The sequence below is a fragment of the Dipodomys spectabilis genome, unplaced genomic scaffold, assembly GCF_019054845.1.
Source record: "Dipodomys spectabilis isolate Male_0828 unplaced genomic scaffold, ASM1905484v1 ptg000233l, whole genome shotgun sequence".
NCBI lineage: Eukaryota > Metazoa > Chordata > Mammalia > Rodentia > Heteromyidae > Dipodomys > Dipodomys spectabilis.
In genome coordinates, this window is record NW_024870910.1 from 22125 (window position 1) to 40612 (window position 18488).

Sequence of the window (18488 nt, forward strand, 5' to 3'; positions counted from 1 at the left end):
TCTTTATAATTCCCAGCACAAAAGACCCTAACAGGTAGGTTGGAAGCCATACTTGAGACCTGATGGCTTGTCCATCAGTTGCCTAGCAATGGCTCTTCTAGTGTTTGTGGGAGAAGGGAGTCCTTGCACGGGTCATTAAAAAGGAATCCTTGGGCTGATAAGCACCTCTGGGAAGATGCAAATAGCCTTGGAAAAAAGTTTCTAATGGGGACTCTCCAAACCAGATGTGCCCCACAAAACACTTCTTAAGTCTTAGGGAGATCAAGGGCCTGAGGCTTGTAGACAGATTCCTAGCCTATCTTCTGGGACTTTTTAACAGAGTATTATAATTTATTTAGACAAAGAATTATTTCTATCACAGGAGAGATTGGAGTGCTTAAGCGCACTCAATAGAACTCTGTGAAAAGGCTTAACGTGAGCACAAAATGTCAATCAGTCCCATTCACCTCTGTACAAATGCATCTGCCGTAAGCTTCTGAAATCACCCAAGCCATCCGCGATGAATTTAGCTAAAACCTCTCATCTCCAGGGGGAGGAAGCGAAGAGGCTGAATGTGAAACGGGGGAGATGTGATTTGTCCCTGGATTCACCCACGAAATCCAGCCAAACAAGATCATGGGATCCGGGATGCACAGAGCACAGATGCGTACCTACTGCCTGGTTCCGAGCTGTTGGACACCTTAAATCCCAGCGTCCCTGTCCCCACCCCCTCCCCTGACTCTACCCTACAGGCATCTGTCCCTGCTTGGACCCCAGAGATTATCTTCCAAGACAACCAATGCCATAATATCAGTGCTCACCAAAGTCTTCTTTCATTGCACTTTAATGTCTTCCTTTGTATTTTAGTGCCCCCCACCCTCCTTGATAGAAACTATCCATGGCAGTGCCTCCCACCCTGCCCCCCCCAGCACCTGCTAGTGCTGCAGCTCTACCCCCTCCCCAATATGTAGCTAAGGATGAGGCAGCGGAAGGGGGAAGAGCTTGAGGGGCTCCCACACAGGCCTCTTCTGTGTCCCCCCTCTCTAAGTGTCCCCCAAAACAACAACTCTGTAAATCCCCATGTAAAAATATACTTGAAGAGAGTAATGGAAGCATTGATAGAGAAGCCTGGTACTCATACACGGGCATGTTGAATTGAAACCCACTCGGACAACCACTTAGAGATATTTTAAGAAAAGACTTCAAGATAAATGGCCTCAGACAGCAAATGAAATTTCCATTCGAGAAAATTTATGCATGTAAACCTGGCACCCATGATTTATGCCTGTACTCCTAGGGACTCAGGAAGCTGAAATCTGAGGACCATGGTTCAAAGCCAGGCTGGGCAGGAAAGTCCACGAAACTCTTATCTTCAATTAACCACCCCCTACACACACACCAAAAAAAAAAAAAAAAAAAAAGCCAGAAATGGAGTCATGATTCAAGTGCTAGAATGCCAGCCTTTTTTGTTGTTGTTGTTGTTGGTCACGGGTCTTGAACTCTGGGCCTGGGTGCTGTCCTTGAGCTCCTCAGCTCAAGGCTAGTGTTCTACCACTTGAGCCACAGCGCCACTTCTGGTTTTCTGGTGGTTAACTGGAGATAAGAGTCGCTCAGACGTTCCTGCCAGGGCTGGCTTTGAACCACAATCCTCCGATATCAGCCTCCTGAGTAGCTAAGATTACAGGCATGACCCACCAGCGCCCGGCTCAGCTTTATGTGTGTGTGTGTGTGTGTGTATGTGTGTGTGCGTGCATGTGTGTGTGTGTGTGTGTGTGTGTGTGTGTGTGTGTGTGTGTGTGTACGCATGCGCCAGTTCTGGGGCTTGAACTCAAGGCTTGGGTACCGTCCTTGAGATTTCGTGCTCGAAACTAGTGGTCTACCACTGGAGTCATAGCTCCACTTCTGGCTTTGTGTGTGTGTTGGGGGGGGGGGGGTAGTTAATTGGAGATAAGAGTCTCATGCAAGGTTTCTTACCTAGGTTGGCTTCAAACTGCACTCCTCAGATCTCAGCCTCCTGAGTAGACAGGATTACAGGCGTGAGGCACTGATTCCTAGCTACTTTGTGTTCCTTTCCAGGTGTTGCTGTGGCCAGTTCACCAACCAGCACATTCCCCCTCTGCCCAGCGCAACTCCCAGCAAGAATGGGGAGAAAAACAAACAGGTGGAAGTTCAGCCTGAAAAATGGTCCGTTGGCAAACACACGCAGAGCTACCCAACGGATTCCTATGGGATTCTTGAATTCCAGGGTGGTGGATACGTCAATAAAGCCATGGTAAGAGGGCACTTCCACCCAGTGCCATGGAAAGAGGGAGTAGTCCTCGGGGAACACAGCTAGCTGTTCTTGGAGCTGATTTGTCAACCCACAGGCTTCCCATGCCTGGGTCTTCCCCATGGTGAGGGTTCCATTGTTCTAGACATTTCACTGCAGAGCCAGGAAATGAATCAATGCTTGGGTTTTTATTTTTGTGTTGTTGTTTTTTTCACCATCAGACTTGGAAACTGGATATTATTTTGAAGAAGATGCAGTGTCTCTTCAATCCTGTTCTGGCCCAAGCTTCCAAATATATTCCGTTGTACCACTCATTCTTTAAGTAATTGTACAAAGGGGTTGCCATTTAACGAAGCAGTTTCTGAATAGAATATATCTTGATCAAAGTCACCCCTTTCAACATTCTCACCCACCAATCCCCTCCTACACACTTTTCCCCTTGTCTTCATTTTGTAGGCTAAATGTTGGATTATTTATGCACTTATTTTGCCAGTACTGAGGCTTGAATTCAGGGCCTGGGCACTGTCTCTGAGCTTCTTCTGCTCACGGCTAGTACTCTACCGCTTGAGCCACAGCGCTACTTTTGGCCTTTCCTGTGTGTGTGTGGTACAGAGGAATTGAACCCAGGACTTCATACGTGCTAGGCAAGCAGTCTACCACTAAGACACACATTCCCAGCCCCACACTGGATTTTGTTTGTTTGTTTTTAGTCAGTCATAAAGCTTGAACTTGGGGCTTGCTCGCTGTCCCTCAGCTCTTCAGCTCAAGGCTAGTGCTCTACCACTTGAGCCACAGCACCACTTCTCATTTTCTGATGGTTTATTGGACATAAGAGTCTCATGGAGTTTCCTACCTGGGCTGGCTTTGAACTGTGATCCTTAGATCTCAGCCTCCTGAGTAGAGAGGATGACAGGCGTGAGCCACCGGCGCCCGGCATCACATTGGAATCTTGACTGCATTTCCCTCCCTCTTCTTTATTCACCCCTTTCCCTTTGACCCCACCGCACCCCTTTTGAGTACCCACTTCCTGGTGTTTTATTTTGCTGAACTTTGACTTTGCCTTTCTGAGGAATTGCACTATTTGAGTTCTCCCTTGCATCTATTGAATTTCAGCTAATACATTTGTATACACTTGCATACCACTGGCCGTGTTTACTTAGACAAAGTTAAAACTAGCTTCTACATATAAGGGAAACCATGTAGCCTTGTCCCGCTGGGGTGGACTTACCTCACACAACACCATTTTTTCCCCAGGTCTTTCTATTCCTTTACAAATGATACTATATCTTTCTTTCTAATGGATGTGTAAAATTCCATTGCGTACACATACCATGTTTTCTTGATCCATCCGTCCACGGGGGGGCATCTGGGCTGACTCCCTGCCTTGGCTGTGGTGATCATGCATTCTTTTGCAGTACATTCGCGTGTCCTACGACACCAAGCCGGATTTCCTGCTTCATCTCATGGTGAAGGACTGGCAGCTGGAACTCCCCAAGCTCTTAATATCTGTGCATGGAGGGCTGCAGAACTTCGAGATGCAGCCCAAGCTGAAGCAGGTGTTTGGCAAAGGCCTGATCAAGGCCGCGATGACCACGGGGGCCTGGATCTTCACGGGTGGCGTCAGCACTGGTAAGAGCAGACCCCTTTCCTCACCCACCACCTGCTGTGGTCCCCAGAGAGCTTCCTAGTAATAATGGTCAAAAGACACAACAGATTGTATCCTGATCATAGTTGTGACAGCAGTGAAATCTGTATCCAGTGGGAGATTTTCTTTGTCAGTCATGGGGCTTGAACTCAGGGCATGGGTGCTGTCCCTGAGCTCTTTTTTTTGCTCAAGGATAGAGTTCTACCACTTGAGCCACAGTGCCATTTCTGGTTTTCTTGCAGAAAATTGGAGATAAAGAGTCTCATGGACTTTCCTGTTCAGGCTGGCTTTGAACTACAATCCTCATACCTACCGAGTAGCTAGGATTACAGGCATGAACCACCAGTGCCTGGCTAAGTTTTATTGAGTCGGGGGGTGGGGGGGGGGGTAGGGGTGGGGAGAGGAGGCAGTACCAGGGCTTGAACTCAGGGCCTGAGTACTGTCCTTTGTTTTTGTTGTTGTTGTTGGTCGTAGGGCTTGAACTCTGGGTTTGGGCACTGTCCTTGTGCTTTTCAGCTCAAGGCGAGCGCTCTACCACTTAAGCCACAGTGCCACTTCTGGTTTCACAGACTTTCCTGCCTGGGCTGGCTTTGAACCATGATCCTCAGATCTCAGCCTCCTGAGTAGCTAGGATTACAGGTGTGAGACACTGGTGCCTAGCTTGTCCTTTAGTTTTGTTTTTTTTTTTTGTCGGTCGTGGGGCTTGAACTCTGGGCCTGGGCGATGTCCCTCAGCTCTTCAGCTCAAGGCCAGCGCTCTACCACTTGAGCTACAGCACCACTTCCGGTTTTCTGGTGGTTTATTGGAGATAGGAGTCTCACGGTCTCTCCTGCCCGGGCTGGCTTTGAACCGCGATCCTCAGATCTCAGCCTCCTGAGTAGCTAGGATTACAGGCGTGAGCCACCGCGCCCGGCTTTCCTTTAGTTTTTTTAAACAAGGCTAAGGCTCTACCACGTGAGCCATAGCTCCACTTCTGGCTTTTTAGTGGTTAATTGGAGATAAAGAGACTTATAAACATTCCAGCCAGGGCTGGTTTTGAATCATGATCCTTAGATCTCAGCCTCCTGAGTGAGTTTTTTTTTTTTTTAATCCAGTGAGTTATGATAGCAAGTATAATAACTGTTCATTGCCTTCTATTACGGCAACAAAACACCTGGAACCATCAACTTCAACAAATCAGAAAGGTTTATTTTGCTTCGTAGTTGTAGATGGTGTTTAGTCTATGATTGATTGGCCCCGTTGCTTTGGGTCTGTCTGGCAAGAGTACTGGAGCAGAGAAAAAACCCCATGGCCAGGCACAGAAAAAGAGAAGACGCTGGAGGATTGGAGGCAATCCTCTTCAATTGTATACCCCAGTGAGCCACAGCTTATTCACCAAGTCCACTTCCCAGTAGTAGCGCCACGCTGGGGACCAGGCTTCAAACACTAGGCCTGTGGGAGATGCTCAGGATCCGAATCACAGCGGCAATGATCATGACGGTAATGGACATCTCCGGATCTCCACTGTGGACCGTTCCCGCGGCTGAATGCTGGATGAGCGTCCTCCTCACCGAATCCATTGACCATCTTTCCTCCATTTTTTTTTTAACCTTCACAAGGCAAACTGTCATTACCATGGTCTATAAAGTTTGTGAAGTCTATGAGCTTTGACAATACAATGACTTCTTTCCTCCATTTCAAGGGAAGATAAACTGAGGCACAGAGAGGCTAGAGAACAAGGCCAGGTGATCCGGCTCTCACTTTTAGCTGAGTGTCACCAAGGCCTTCCGGAGAGATCCTTGGGCCTTCTGTCTTTGGGCCATAGGAAGTGAATCTTGCCCAGGGTCTTTTTGGGGTGTTCTTGTTTTGTTTTGTTTCGTCTAGTCCAGGAGTTAAATCAGGGTTCATAATTATGATGAGCTCAGATATTCATAAAGAGGAGCATATTCTATTCCTATGCCCTAGAGAATGGGGACAGGGTGGGTGAGGACTCAGAAAAGGTGTACCTGGTGGTATCGAGAGGGAGTTGATGGCAATTCAAAGGGCTTTCGGCTTCTGACTTACTGCTACTCACAGGTGTCATCAGCCACGTGGGAGATGCCTTGAAAGACCACTCCTCCAAGTCCAGAGGGCGGGTCTGTGCTATAGGGATTGCTCCGTGGGGTATGGTGGAGAACAAGGAAGACCTGATTGGAAGGGATGTAAGTATTTCCTTTGGATGATGAGTTTTAACATGTGATGTCTGTCCTTGGAGATCATTACAGATTCACAAGGAGTTATAAGAAATAACAAGCTGCCCGGTGTTGGTGGCACAAGCCAGTGATCCCAGTTACTTAGGAGGCTGAGATCAGAGGACTGTAGTTCAAAGTCAGCCAGGGCAGGAAAGTCTGTGAGACTCTGATCGCCAATGGACCACTGGAAAACCAGAAGGGGCATGGTGGCTCAAAGTGGTCGAGCACTAGCCTTGAGTGAAAGAGCTCAGGGGCAGTGCCCAGGCTGTGAGTTCAAGACCTATGACCAACAAAAACGAAAAGAGAACAAAAAAAGAAATAACAATCTTCCACTCATTCCTTTAGCGGGTACTAGCTTGCAAAACTAGAACAGATGATTATTACCCAGATGGTAACATGATACAGTCAAGATTAAAAAAAAAAAATCCAAGTCCCATCCCTCCTATTGCCCTTTGATATCTATACTTAATTCCCTCCTGCCTCCACTTCCCCCTTCATCCCTGATAACCACGAAGGGGCTACACATCTTTATGATATTCTCACTTCAAGAATGTTCCAGAATGGGACCACACAGTATGTAACTCTGGAGGGATGGATTTTTATACACTCTCCTTTAACACTCTTATCCAGATTGTCAGGCATATTCTTGGGTCCTTCTTTTCTCATGGCTGAGTGGTATTCTATGGACTGGATATACCAGAGGTGATTTAACCCATTTATCTGTTGAAGGATATCTGGGTTGTTAATAATTGCTCTGTTATTATAGAGCAGTTTTGCATTCATGGATTTCATGTTCGTGTACATTTTCATTTTTTTCCCCTGTGACACAGATCATAGAGATAAATAGAATTACTGGACATTCGCCATGTAAAATAGTGATTTTTCTTCTATCTTACTGTAGTGAGGGGGAAGGGGGCCAGAGATATGAGAGCAGGTGCAGTGCAGCTATTATGTGCAAATACGTTCCATGTCCTCCCGCAGTTCATCTTGCTAGCTTCCGTCCCGCAGCTCTGATTTGCGTTGTGCATTTTGTCAGGTCACGCGAGTGTACCAGACTATGTCCAACCCCCTGAGTAAGCTCTCTGTACTCAACAACTCTCACACGCACTTCATCCTGGCTGACAACGGCACGCTGGGCAAGTACGGGGCGGAGGTGAAGCTGCGCCGGCAGCTGGAAAAGCACATCTCTCTGCAGAAGATCAACACGAGTAAGTGCTGAGAGGCGCAGGGCGCTGCCCCTGGGCGCCAGAGCTCACCAGGAGAGCACGGGCTCAGGAGGAAGTTGCCCAGCTCTGGTGCTGAAATCTTTCACCTGGCTTCTTGCTAGATCAACAGAAAATGACCTACCGAGACCTTTTCGTCTCAGCCATCTGCCTAATTGTATACATGGCGTGGCCAAGTCCTGCTTTGTCCAAATCCACGAGGTGGTGCAAGAAACAACTTGGTAGTGGTTGTCATGGTAATGGTTCTACACATCCCATTACCTGCCCTGGGTTGTTTTTTTTTTTCCCCCTTGTAATTGCCATGGGTATATTTGAAATGTTTTAACAGGGGAGGAAGAGTGAATTCATAGTACGAGTCTTTCTATTAGACATTATATGATCATTCACTGCGTAATTGGAGATGAGAGGCTCACAGACTTTCCTTCCCAAGCTGGCTTTGAACTGCGATCCTCAGATCTCAGCCTCCTGAGTAGCTAGGATGACAAGCATGAGACAATGGGCACCTTGCGTATCAAACAATTATTGAAGGATCTTGAAGAACATGTTGCTCTTGCTAGTAAATTGGTAGGAAAAAAAATTGCTCGAGATAATGGTAGGCTTGGGAAGATGGTGATTATAAAACCGAAGTTAAGGGTAGGTGGCTATTGCTCAGGTGCTCTGTGCATACTACCAAAAAAAAAAAAGTTGTGGATTCCTAAGCATCTGATCCAGTTGTGACTTGCTGGGATTTGTAAGTTTCCATATCACCCCTGCTCCACCCAGTCACGTGACTTGTGGGCTTCCCTTTGTCATCCTTTGCCTAGGGTTCTGAGCAGGGCAGGGACAGCAAAGGGGTGCCCAGGTGTCACCTCCCACCACACAGAGGCAAGAAGAGCCGGCTCTGTTCTGTTTCTCAAAACAAAGATCATTTGGCCACCATCTTCCAGATGGCCTAAAATCCCAAGGGTATGGAAGGGTGACACTGGTCAAGATGTATTAAAATACAAAGCTCCAGCCAGACAGAAGTAGTACATTGGAGGTGAATACAATTAATTATAATCATGAATAATTATGCAGTCCAAAATCACTGAGAATCAATTTCCAGTGTGCTCACCACAAAAATGTATAAGAATTGGAGGTGACGGCTATGTTAATAATTATCCTGATATAATTATCTCACATTGTTTATAAATGTTCACATCGCTTTTTACCACCCCCCCCAACTTAAAAAGCACTATAATTTCTTGATTTGTAATAAAAATAAACAAAGTCCCAAGGTTGCTTAAGTTGGAGATCTCAATGGCAGACTTTATGTCATCCTGATATATTTTCCAGTATCTCTTTCTGAGGCCTTGGCTCAAAACAAATCTTTAATACTTACTTTGCTAAAATGACCTTACCTATAATTATTCCAGGTCATTTGAAATAGTTCAACATTCCTGACAGTAGAAGTGCATTGTGGGAACGGAACCCACCCACTTGAAATTCTCGAGTCTTCTCACAATCTGGGCTGGCAGATTTTATCTGAAACTCTTAAGAACTGTGAAGCTCGCATTTGTCATTTGTTCATAGTGATCCATTATTTCCTCTTACAAGTAATGGTGAGACAAGATGGCCAGCCCCCTGTAGCCACAGGCTCTGCCTCAGAGATTGGACCAACTACTGATGGAAAAGTCTCTGGGAGAAGATATTCTTCACTGAATATACATGGAAGGGTTTTCTCTAGTCATGGTTCCTTAAACAGCACAGTAGAAGAACTTTTTGTATAGTATATTGTATATTTATACCATATTACTTATTTTAAGCCACGTCAAGATGACTCAAAGGATATTGGGCATTGGCTATTAAAAATTCTTGCTACACAAAAGGCTGAGATCTGAGGATTGCAGTTCCAAGCCAGCCTGGGTAGGAAAATCCATGAGACTCTTATCTCCAATGAACCAGCCAAAAGCCACAAGTAAGGGTGTGGCTCAAGGGGTAGAGCACCATGAGCCGAAAAAAGCTAAGGGATAGTGTCCAGGTTCTAGCTTTTGAACTGGCTCACACATACCAAATGGACGAGCTAGGAGAAGGGCACTGTACATTGATCCAAACTCTTGACTGTGGTTTGCGTTGCAGGACTGGGCCAGGGAGTGCCGGTTGTGGGCCTCGTGGTGGAAGGGGGCCCGAATGTGGTTTCCGTGGTCTTGGAATACCTTCGGGAAGATCCTCCCATCCCAGTGGTGGTTTGTGATGGCAGCGGGCGAGCTGCAGACATTTTGTCCTTCGCACACAAATACTGTGAAGAAGGAGGGTAGGCGGGGCCACGGGACAGAGGGTGGAAGCTCAATGCCACCGTGTTAGGCCACGGAGAACTTCTGAAGTGGCCTTCTTAGACATTCCTAGACCCGTGTGTGTGTGTGTGTGTGTGTGTGTGTGTGTGTGTGTGTATTGGGGCTTTAACTCAGGGCCTCTGGCTGGCCCTTGCCTTTTTTTGCACAAGGCTTTTTACCACTGGTACCACAGCCCCAGCTCAGGATTTTTCTGGTTAATTGGAGATAAGAGCCTCACAGACTTTCCTGCCAGGCTGGCTTCAATCCACCATCCTTACATCTCAGTATTATCCTGTGTACCTAGGATTATAGGCATGAGCCCTTGGCACCTGGCTAACACAGTGACAACTATTTTTTTTTTTAAATCCTAGCATTTTTTTTCATTAAAAAAAAACTTTTATGCAGAGATACCTTCCAATAACAAAGTTCCAAATAAAAGATACTACTGGGCGCGGGTGGCTCACACCTATAATCCTAGCTACTTAGGAGACTGAGATCTGAGCAGTGTGATTCGAAGCCAGAAAACCAGGAAATCACCAGAAAACCAGAAGTGGTGCTGTGGCTCAAAGTGGTAGAGCGCTAGCCTTGAGAGAAAGAGCTCAGGGATGGTACCCAGGCCCTGAGTTCAAGCCCCACAACCAACCAAAAAGAGGGCACCTGGTTGTGGGGAGAGCCTGGTGGGGTGGTCCAGTGAGCAGGGTCGACATGCTATGTTTTGTTCTTTTTCATCTGTGTTTTGTTCTCCTTCGTCTCCTTTGAACAGGGGCATAAACGAATCCCTCAGGGATCAGCTTCTCGTTACCATTCAGAAAACATTTAATTATAGCAAGAGCCAGTCCCATCAGCTGTTTGCAATCATCATGGAGTGCATGAAGAAGAAAGAACTTGTTAAGTGTCTTGAATTTATTTTCAAACACGCTCTGGAGAGACTTTTGTTGTTGTTGTTGTTGTTGTTTTCCAAGAGACAATTTACAAATGCACACCAAACTGGCAGACAAGAGGGGAGGGCTCCCCCAGTAGCTCAGTGAAGTGTGCAAATAGGAGGTCAGGTCATACCACGTCGCGGTACAAACGGAGAGGTTTACAATAGGAATCGGATCAGATCGAAAGACTGGGGGGAGAGACTTAGCATCCCTTGCAAGAGGTGCTTGCAAAGTCAGAAGAATTTCACCTCCCAAGTTCCATTCTCTGACTAACTCTTCCTTCCCTAGCTGTGTTTACAAGGAATCAGAACTTACGATGCAGATAAGGGTGATATTTTCAAAATTCGCAATCTGCGAATTTCCTCTAAGCGCATCGTATCTGATTAGATAGGATTTTATCATTTCAATTTTTCTTTTCTTTTCTGGTCAATGACCGGGATTCAAACTCAGTACTTGATGTTTTTGCTCATCGGCTAGTGCTCTACCAACTGAACCACGCCTCCAATCCCAGAATTTTATGGTTTCAGATGGCTCTTTGGATTGTTTTTCCTGGAGATAGAAAACACATGGTTTAAAATTGCTTAGTTCTGAAAATCATTTGTGAGTGGTTTTTGTTTTGTTTTAGGTTTTTTTGTTAGCTGTTTTGTGCCAGTACTGAGACTTGAACTCAGAACCTCACACTCCCCCCTTCAATGCTAGCACTCTACTACCTGACCCACAGCTCCACTTCTGGCTTTTTAGGTGGAGATAAGAGTCTCACAGACTTTCCTGCCCAGGCTGGCTTTGAACTGTGATCCTCAGATCTCAGCTTCTTAAGTAGCTAGGATGACAGGCATGAAGCATCTTGTTTTACTGGCAGTACTGGGGTTTGATCTCATGATCTCACAGCCTTGTACCCACCACCACATACCTTCAGCTTTGTGATTGCTTTTTTTTAAACACCTCAATTCACTCTTATTCTCAACCTCAACCTCAATTCAGTCTGTTTTGGGTTCACTTGTTCCAGGTCACCGTGTTTAGAATGGGTTCTGAGGGGCAGCAGGATGTCGAGATGGCCATTCTAACCGCCCTCCTGAAAGGTGAGCTCTTGGGAACGCTACTCCTGTCCTTCAGCGCTCGGCTGGGCTGGGCTTTGCCTATGACCTATGTCCTATTGGGGACAGAGCCTGCCGGCTGCCTGCGGTGTCCTTGGCATGGCTGGGGGATGGAATGACAAGACTCGGAGCTGGTTTCTACAAAGCTGGTTTCTATAGGTTCTTTGAAGGACTGAGAACTTTTGCTCAGGAGATACAAAACTTTTTTTTTTTCTATGTGTGCCAGCCCTGGGACTTGAACTCGGGGCCTTGGTGCTATCCTTGAGCTTCTTTTCGCTCCAGGCTAGCCTTCTACCACTGGAGCCAAAGCTCTACTTCCGACTATTTGGTAGTTCCTTTGAGATAAGAGTCTCATGGACTTTTCTGCCCTGGGCTGGCTTTGAATCATGATCTTCCAATCTCAGTCTCCTGAGTAGCTAGGATTACTGGGTGAGCCAGTACCCAGCTAAAATATATTTTGTTTTGTTTTTTTGTTTTCGTTATTGTCAGCATGGGTCTTGAACTCTGGGCCTGGGTGCTGTCCTTGAGTTCTTTAGCTCAAGGCAAGTGTTCTACCACTTGAGCCACAGCACTACTTCTGATTTTCTGGTGGTTTGTTGGAAATAAGAGTCTCATGGACTCTCCTACCTAGGCTGGCTTTGAACTGTGATCCTCAGATCTCAGCCTCCTGAGTAGCTAGGAGCCCCCGGTACCTGACTAAAAACATGTTCTCATTTGTGGTTCACAGAGTCCTGTCCAATTATCCTGTTAACGACAGGCTTCAACCAGGGGCTCACAGGGTAGGGTCCACTTTGGGGAGCACATTTCCTCCCTGATTCATGTGGACTGGGGCCACAAGGAGGTACAGAGGAGAGAGGCAGGGGGCTCTGCGGCCTGGCTGCCTGGCAGGGCTGGGGGTTGGTCATTCTTGGCCCAGCCTGGCATCCATTCCCAGGCTCCTGCCCCCTTGAAGGTCTTGAGCCAATGGGCTCCTCCTTCACCCTTCCCAAAGAGCCTGCAAAGAACTGGCCGGGTGAGAGTTTTCATCTGCCTTCCTTCCAGAAAGTTCTGGAAACTATGGAGTTGTTCTCCTTGTTTCAGGGCCCATTAGTTCAGGGACAAGAGGAGAGGCAGCGATGGATGCTCAGATAATGACAAAGCAGGGTGATCCAAGGTAGGAAGTGAAAAAAAAAATGGCTCTCATGTCTTGTCTTTCCAGGAACCAATGCTTCTGCTCCAGACCAGCTGAGCTTGGCTCTAGCTTGGAACCGAGTGGACATAGCACGAAGCCAGATCTTCGTCTTCGGGCCCCATTGGCCGGTGAGATGAGATGTTTTCTTGTTTTCTGTTTGTTTTCCAATTCATATCATTTGTCATGACCTGGTATACCGATGAGGCTTTACTATGTCCTCCCTTGTGACACAGATCTCAGGAAACCATCTCTGTGGCTTCTGTGCGTTGCTTGGGTGAACCGTTAAGATTATTAAAAGACATCGTTGCTTAACAGGCTCACGCCTGTCATCCTAGCAACTCAGGAGGCTGAGATCTGAGGATTGCAGTTTGAAGCCAGCCCAGGCAGGAAACCCTGTGAGACTCTTATCTCCAATGAACCACTCAAAAACCGGAAGTGGAGGTGCTGTGGATCAAAGTGGTAGAGCACTAGCCCTGAGCAAAAAGAGCTCAGGGACAGCAGCTAGGCCCTGAGTTCAAGCCCCACAACCAAAAGGGGGAGGGTGGAAAGGACAAGAGTTCCCACTCCAGTCTCTGGCCTCCTGTCTCACTGGGTGATTGCTTCCTCTCACAGCCAGGGGCCTCCCACAGAGCTGGGGCCCTGTGGGTTTAGACTTGTCAGTCTCCGAAACTGTAATCTAAACTATGTTTTTATTATAACATGCCCAGATTCAGGTATTTCAGACTAATACAGGCTTACTGAATCACTAAATCATGCACGTGGAAATGCTGGGAGTTCACAGAGGGAGAGCGGTGAGCTATAGCTAGAAAGAAGCTGTTGGACGATAATGGTGATTTGGTGGATGTGGTGTAGGCATCAATAAGATCGATGAGAGTAAAGGGGAAAGGAAGAAGGTTAAAAGTAGCGTCTAGAAGAGTCTTGATGTTGAGAAGCAACTCCTGTAATCCTAGCTACTCAGGAGGGTGAAATCTGAGGATTATAGTTCAAAGCCAGGCCAGGCAGGAAAGTCCATGAGACTCTTATCTCCAATGAACCACCAGAAAACCGGAAGTGGCGCTGTGGCTCAACATGTCAGAGGGCTCACTTTGAGCAAAAAAGCTCAGGGACAGTGCCTAGGCCTTGAGTTCAAACCCCACAACCAACAAAAAAGAAAAAAAGAAAGCAAGAGGGAAGGAGGGACAGCCCCCCCTGGTTTATGTTGTTCTGACAAAATACCTGAATCTGAGTGTGTTATAATAGAAAGGTGTGTTTAGATCACCAGTTCTGGAGACTAAAACGTCCAAACCACATGGCCCCAGCTCTGTGGAGGGCCTCTGGCTGCATCACCAGATCCAGGAGATAGTCGTACTTCTACTCCCCCTCCTGTTTCCTCAGAGAGAGCCCATGCCAACCTGATGTCTCCAGTTAATCACCATGTCATATTCAATGCCATGACACCCCTCAGAGATCACCTACCCAGCAATAAGTTCATCCATTGGATCCAGACAGCATCCAAGGCGATGTCTTCTGTCTCTGACGCCCTCGCAATCATGTACCATCATTCCATGCCTGTGGGCACATTTACTTGGTGCCTTTGCACTTAGCTCAGCACCCTTTCCTTTATGCAGACATGCACATCAATCAGAAGGCCAGCCACTTTGAATACACAAAGCTATTAATTCAAGCTTAGTATATATTTGTGCATAATATATAAGATATGACATAAGATATATAATATCCACGAGCAAAGAGCCTTCACAGGTAGCCCAGACTGCAATGAGTTGGTGTTTGTGTATAACTGTGTGTTTGTGTTGTGTATGTATGACTCTGTGTGTGTGTGTGTGTGTGTGTGTGTGTGTGTGTGTGTGTGTGTGTGTGTGTGTGGTGTGTATGACATTGCATTTGTGCACCAGTGATTTGATTATTGCCTGGAGTTTGAACTCAGGGCTTGGGTTCTGTCCTTGAGCTTCTTTTGTTCAAGGATAGAGCTCTAGCATGTGAGTTACTGCTCCACTTCTGGCTTTTCTAATTTTCCTTTCCTTTTGGTAGTTTAGTGCAGATAAGAGTTTCATAGTCTTTCCTGCCTAGGCTGGCTTTGAACCTCAGTCCTCAGATTTCAGCATCTTGAGTGGCTAGGATTCTAGGCATGAGGCACTGGTTAGCATTAGTGTTTTGTATGTATGTATATGTGTGTGTGTGTGTGTGTGTGTGTGTGTGTATATGTATATATATTATATGTATACTCACACCCATGCTCGTGAGTATATGCTTGCTGTGTATATGTATATGTGTGCATGTGTATATGCTTGTGTATGCACTAGGTATATGTAGAAACAGAAATGGAGGGTCAATATACTTGTCTTGGGCCAGGGGTAGTCTTACTACCCTTTGCTAACTCTGCCTGTTATGAATTGCAGCCTCTCGGTAGCCTGGCCCCTCCAGTGGATAGCAAAGCTACAGAGAGGGAAAAGAAGCCACCCACAGCCACCACCAAGGGGAGAGGAAAAGGAAAAGGCAAGAAGAAAGGGAAAGTGAAGGAGGAAGTAGAGGAAGAAACGGACCCCCGGAAGATAGAGCTGCTGAACTGGGTACGTGGGAAACTTCCTCATCTGGTTCTTGGGACCAGGGAAACCAGAGTTTGCATCACATCTCTTCCTAAAGGAAGAGATAGTTCTTTTGTTGTTGTTATTGTTGTTGTTGTTGTTTTGTGCTAGTATTAGGACTTCAACTCAGGGCCTGGGCACTGTTCTTTAGCTTTTTTGCTCAAGGCTGGCAACTTTACTTGAGCTGCAGCTCTACTTCCAGCTTTTTGGTGGTTAGTTGGAGATAAGAGTCTCATGTCTGCCTGGGTTCGCTTCAAACTTCAATCTCAGATCTTAGCCTTCTGAGTAGCTAGGATTACAGGAGTGAACCACCAGCACCTAGCTCAACTTATTTTTAGAAGGAAAGAATCCAGCTGGGCCCAATGGCGCACGCCTATAATCGTAGCTACTCAGGAGGCTGAGATCTGAAGCTCACAATTCAGAGTCAGCCTGGGCAGGGAAATTCATGAAACTCTTATCCCCAGTTCACAAGCAAGAAGTCAGAAGTAGAGGTGTGTCTCAAATGGTAGAGAACCAGCTAAGGAATAGTGTCCAAGCCCTGAGTTCTAAACCCAGAACTGGCGTGTATACACGTGCACGTGTGTATGCACGCATATACAATCTTGTACAAGATTTGCTAGAACTAAGCAGTTCCAAGCTGAGAAGAAAGGACAAAAGAGATGAGGTGTGTTTACAGATGCAAAACATCAGAGACCCATGGTCTGAGGGTGAACTCAAAGGTAGAGCCCCAGGTTAGATTCCACCACTGGGGAATATAAAAGCATAGAGAACCATATTCAAAACAGTCCAGGCTCCTCTGTGGGGTGGGGGGCTCAGAATACCCTCTCTGTGTTCTTTCCAGTCCACCTCCTGACTGGTATTTCCGTAATACAGGTGAATGCTTTGGAGCAAGCCATGCTGGATGCTCTAGTCTTAGATCGAGTTGACTTTGTGAAGCTCCTGATTGAAAATGGAGTGAACATGCAGCATTTCCTCACCATTCCCAGGCTGGAGGAACTGTATAACACAGTGAGTGTCCCAAGGAGGGAGAGTGAGAAGAGCTAGCCCTCGGAATCCTTTATCCTTGTTGCCCATTGAGCAAAACTATGGCATCAGGGGGACAAGGTTTCAGCCCAGAGGTTCATGCTGAATAAGAGCAGGTTGCCATGTCTCCCTGGTGGTTTGGCATAGCTATGTTCCCATCAAGTTCTGCCATGCCTTGCCAGGCAGTACCTTCTGCCACAGGCTTATACCCTGATTAATCCCATTGTAAGTCAAAGGTATCGTCAAGTCAAGAATGCATTCACATCTAAGCTACCGAATACCATAGTTTAGCAACGTAATGCTATACAGTGTTCCACCTGCAATTATGGGGCTGGTCTAGGAGTTGCAGGTTGTAGTCTCTGCCCAGCACAGAGAGGAGGTTGGGCAGACTATCATTAGCCAAAGGAAAAGGTTAAAAAAAAGTGTAGTTTCTTTTAAATGTACAAATTGCTTTTGCACCATCATAAAACCTAAAAATCCAAAGTCGAACCACCTTCAGAGACTTTCCAGAGTAACAGCTACACTTGGGAAGTGAGAGACTCTCACTGAATTGTTAGCAGACTACAAAGTTACTAGATGATCAGTTGATTTTCTTTGCGATCATCATGTTTTTATGAGGCTTCAGTGAAAAACACAGATCTCATCCAGGTACCAGTGGCTCATGCATGTCATTCTAGCTACTCAGGAGGCCTTAAGAACTGAGGATCTTGTTTGAAGCCAGCCCACGCAAGAAAGTCTAGGAGACTCTTATTTCCAATGAAGCACCAAAAAAACCAGAAGTAGACCTGTAGCTCAAGTGGTAGAGCACTAACTTTAAGTGAAAAAGCTAAGGGACAGCACCCAGGCCCTGAGTTCAAGTCCTATGTACTGACACACACCTCCCACAAAAAAAATTATATACATCACAACAAGGATCTCTGCTATTTTAGGATGGAAGTGATTTGAATGAAATCTCCATTGGTTATATTATCATAATATGTACTTGGATACATATTATGTATCCCTTCACCCTCCTGAGATTTTTCAATGACAGAAACGGCAATCACTAACTTATGTAAATATTTCAAAATAATTCAAGAAAAATAGTTGTTCACATATATTTGCTCACAATCGATACTTCCTTACCCCAACCAGTTTTGTCTTAAAAATGGAAAACAGGTCAATAAGGGATTATGCCCCACTTGTATAAATCATTAATTCTACAAAAGAGGGAAGAATTTTGTCCCAGGAGTTGAAGAGGAAAACTTAACTTCATATAGCCAATTGCTTCTCTTTCAGAGGCTGGGCCCACCAAACACACTTCATCTGCTGGTGAGGGATGTAAAAAAGGTCAGTCCATCCACAGTTTTAAAATCCTTACTATTGACATCTTTTACTAAACATTTCTTAAAAGGTAATGATTAAGGCTGGGAAGGTGGCTCAGTGGTAGAATGCTTGCCTCGCATGCTTGAGGCCCTGGGTTCAATTCCTCAGTACCACATAAACAGAAAAAGCCGGAAGTGGCACTGTGGCTCAAGTAGTAGAGACTAGCCTTAAGCTGAAGAGCTGAGGGACAGCGCCCAGACCCAGAGTTTAAGCCCCACAACAACAATAACAACAAAAGCAATGATTACTTTTGTTGCTGTTGTTGGTCATAGGGCTTGAACTTAGGGCCTGGGCACTGCCCCTGCACTTGCTCAAGACTAGCTCTCTACTGCTTTGAGCCACAGTGCCACTTCTGGTTTTCTGGTGGTTCACTATAGGTAAAAGTCTCCTAGACTTTCCTGCCTAGGCTGGCTTTGAACCATGATCCTCAGATCTCAGCCTCCTGATTAGCTAGGATTACAGGCATGAGCCACCAGTTCCCAGCTTTGATTGCTTTCTTAAACGTGTTATCTTCTTATTATTAGAGCCTCCCCCCTTTTTTTCATTAACAAAAAGTTAAACTTGGAAAGAGCCAAGTTTGATGGTGCACATTTGTAATCTCAGCACTCAGAAGAGTGAAATAGGAGGATCCCAAGTTTGGGGTCAGCTTGAATCACATGGTGAGAAATAAATAAACAACAAAATAAATAAAGTTTAAAAAAAGTCCCTGAAAT

At 46.1% G+C, this 18488-nt stretch overlaps 1 protein-coding gene across 1 annotated transcript in view; it reads left to right on the forward strand.

Moving 5' to 3' along the window:
- The first annotated feature begins 2163 nt into the window (after positions 1–2163).
- Positions 2164–18488, forward strand: part of Trpm1 (transient receptor potential cation channel subfamily M member 1) — a 47846-nt gene continuing 31521 nt past the window's right edge. The window contains 10 exon segments of the mRNA XM_042698500.1: positions 2164–2251; positions 3664–3877; positions 5949–6073; positions 7140–7311; positions 9313–9598; positions 10381–10504; positions 11547–11619; positions 12833–12933; positions 16261–16341; positions 17689–17739. Coding sequence (XP_042554434.1) covers positions 2249–2251; positions 3664–3877; positions 5949–6073; positions 7140–7311; positions 9313–9598; positions 10381–10504; positions 11547–11619; positions 12833–12933; positions 16261–16341; positions 17689–17739 — 1230 coding nt within the window. The 5' untranslated portion in view covers positions 2164–2248.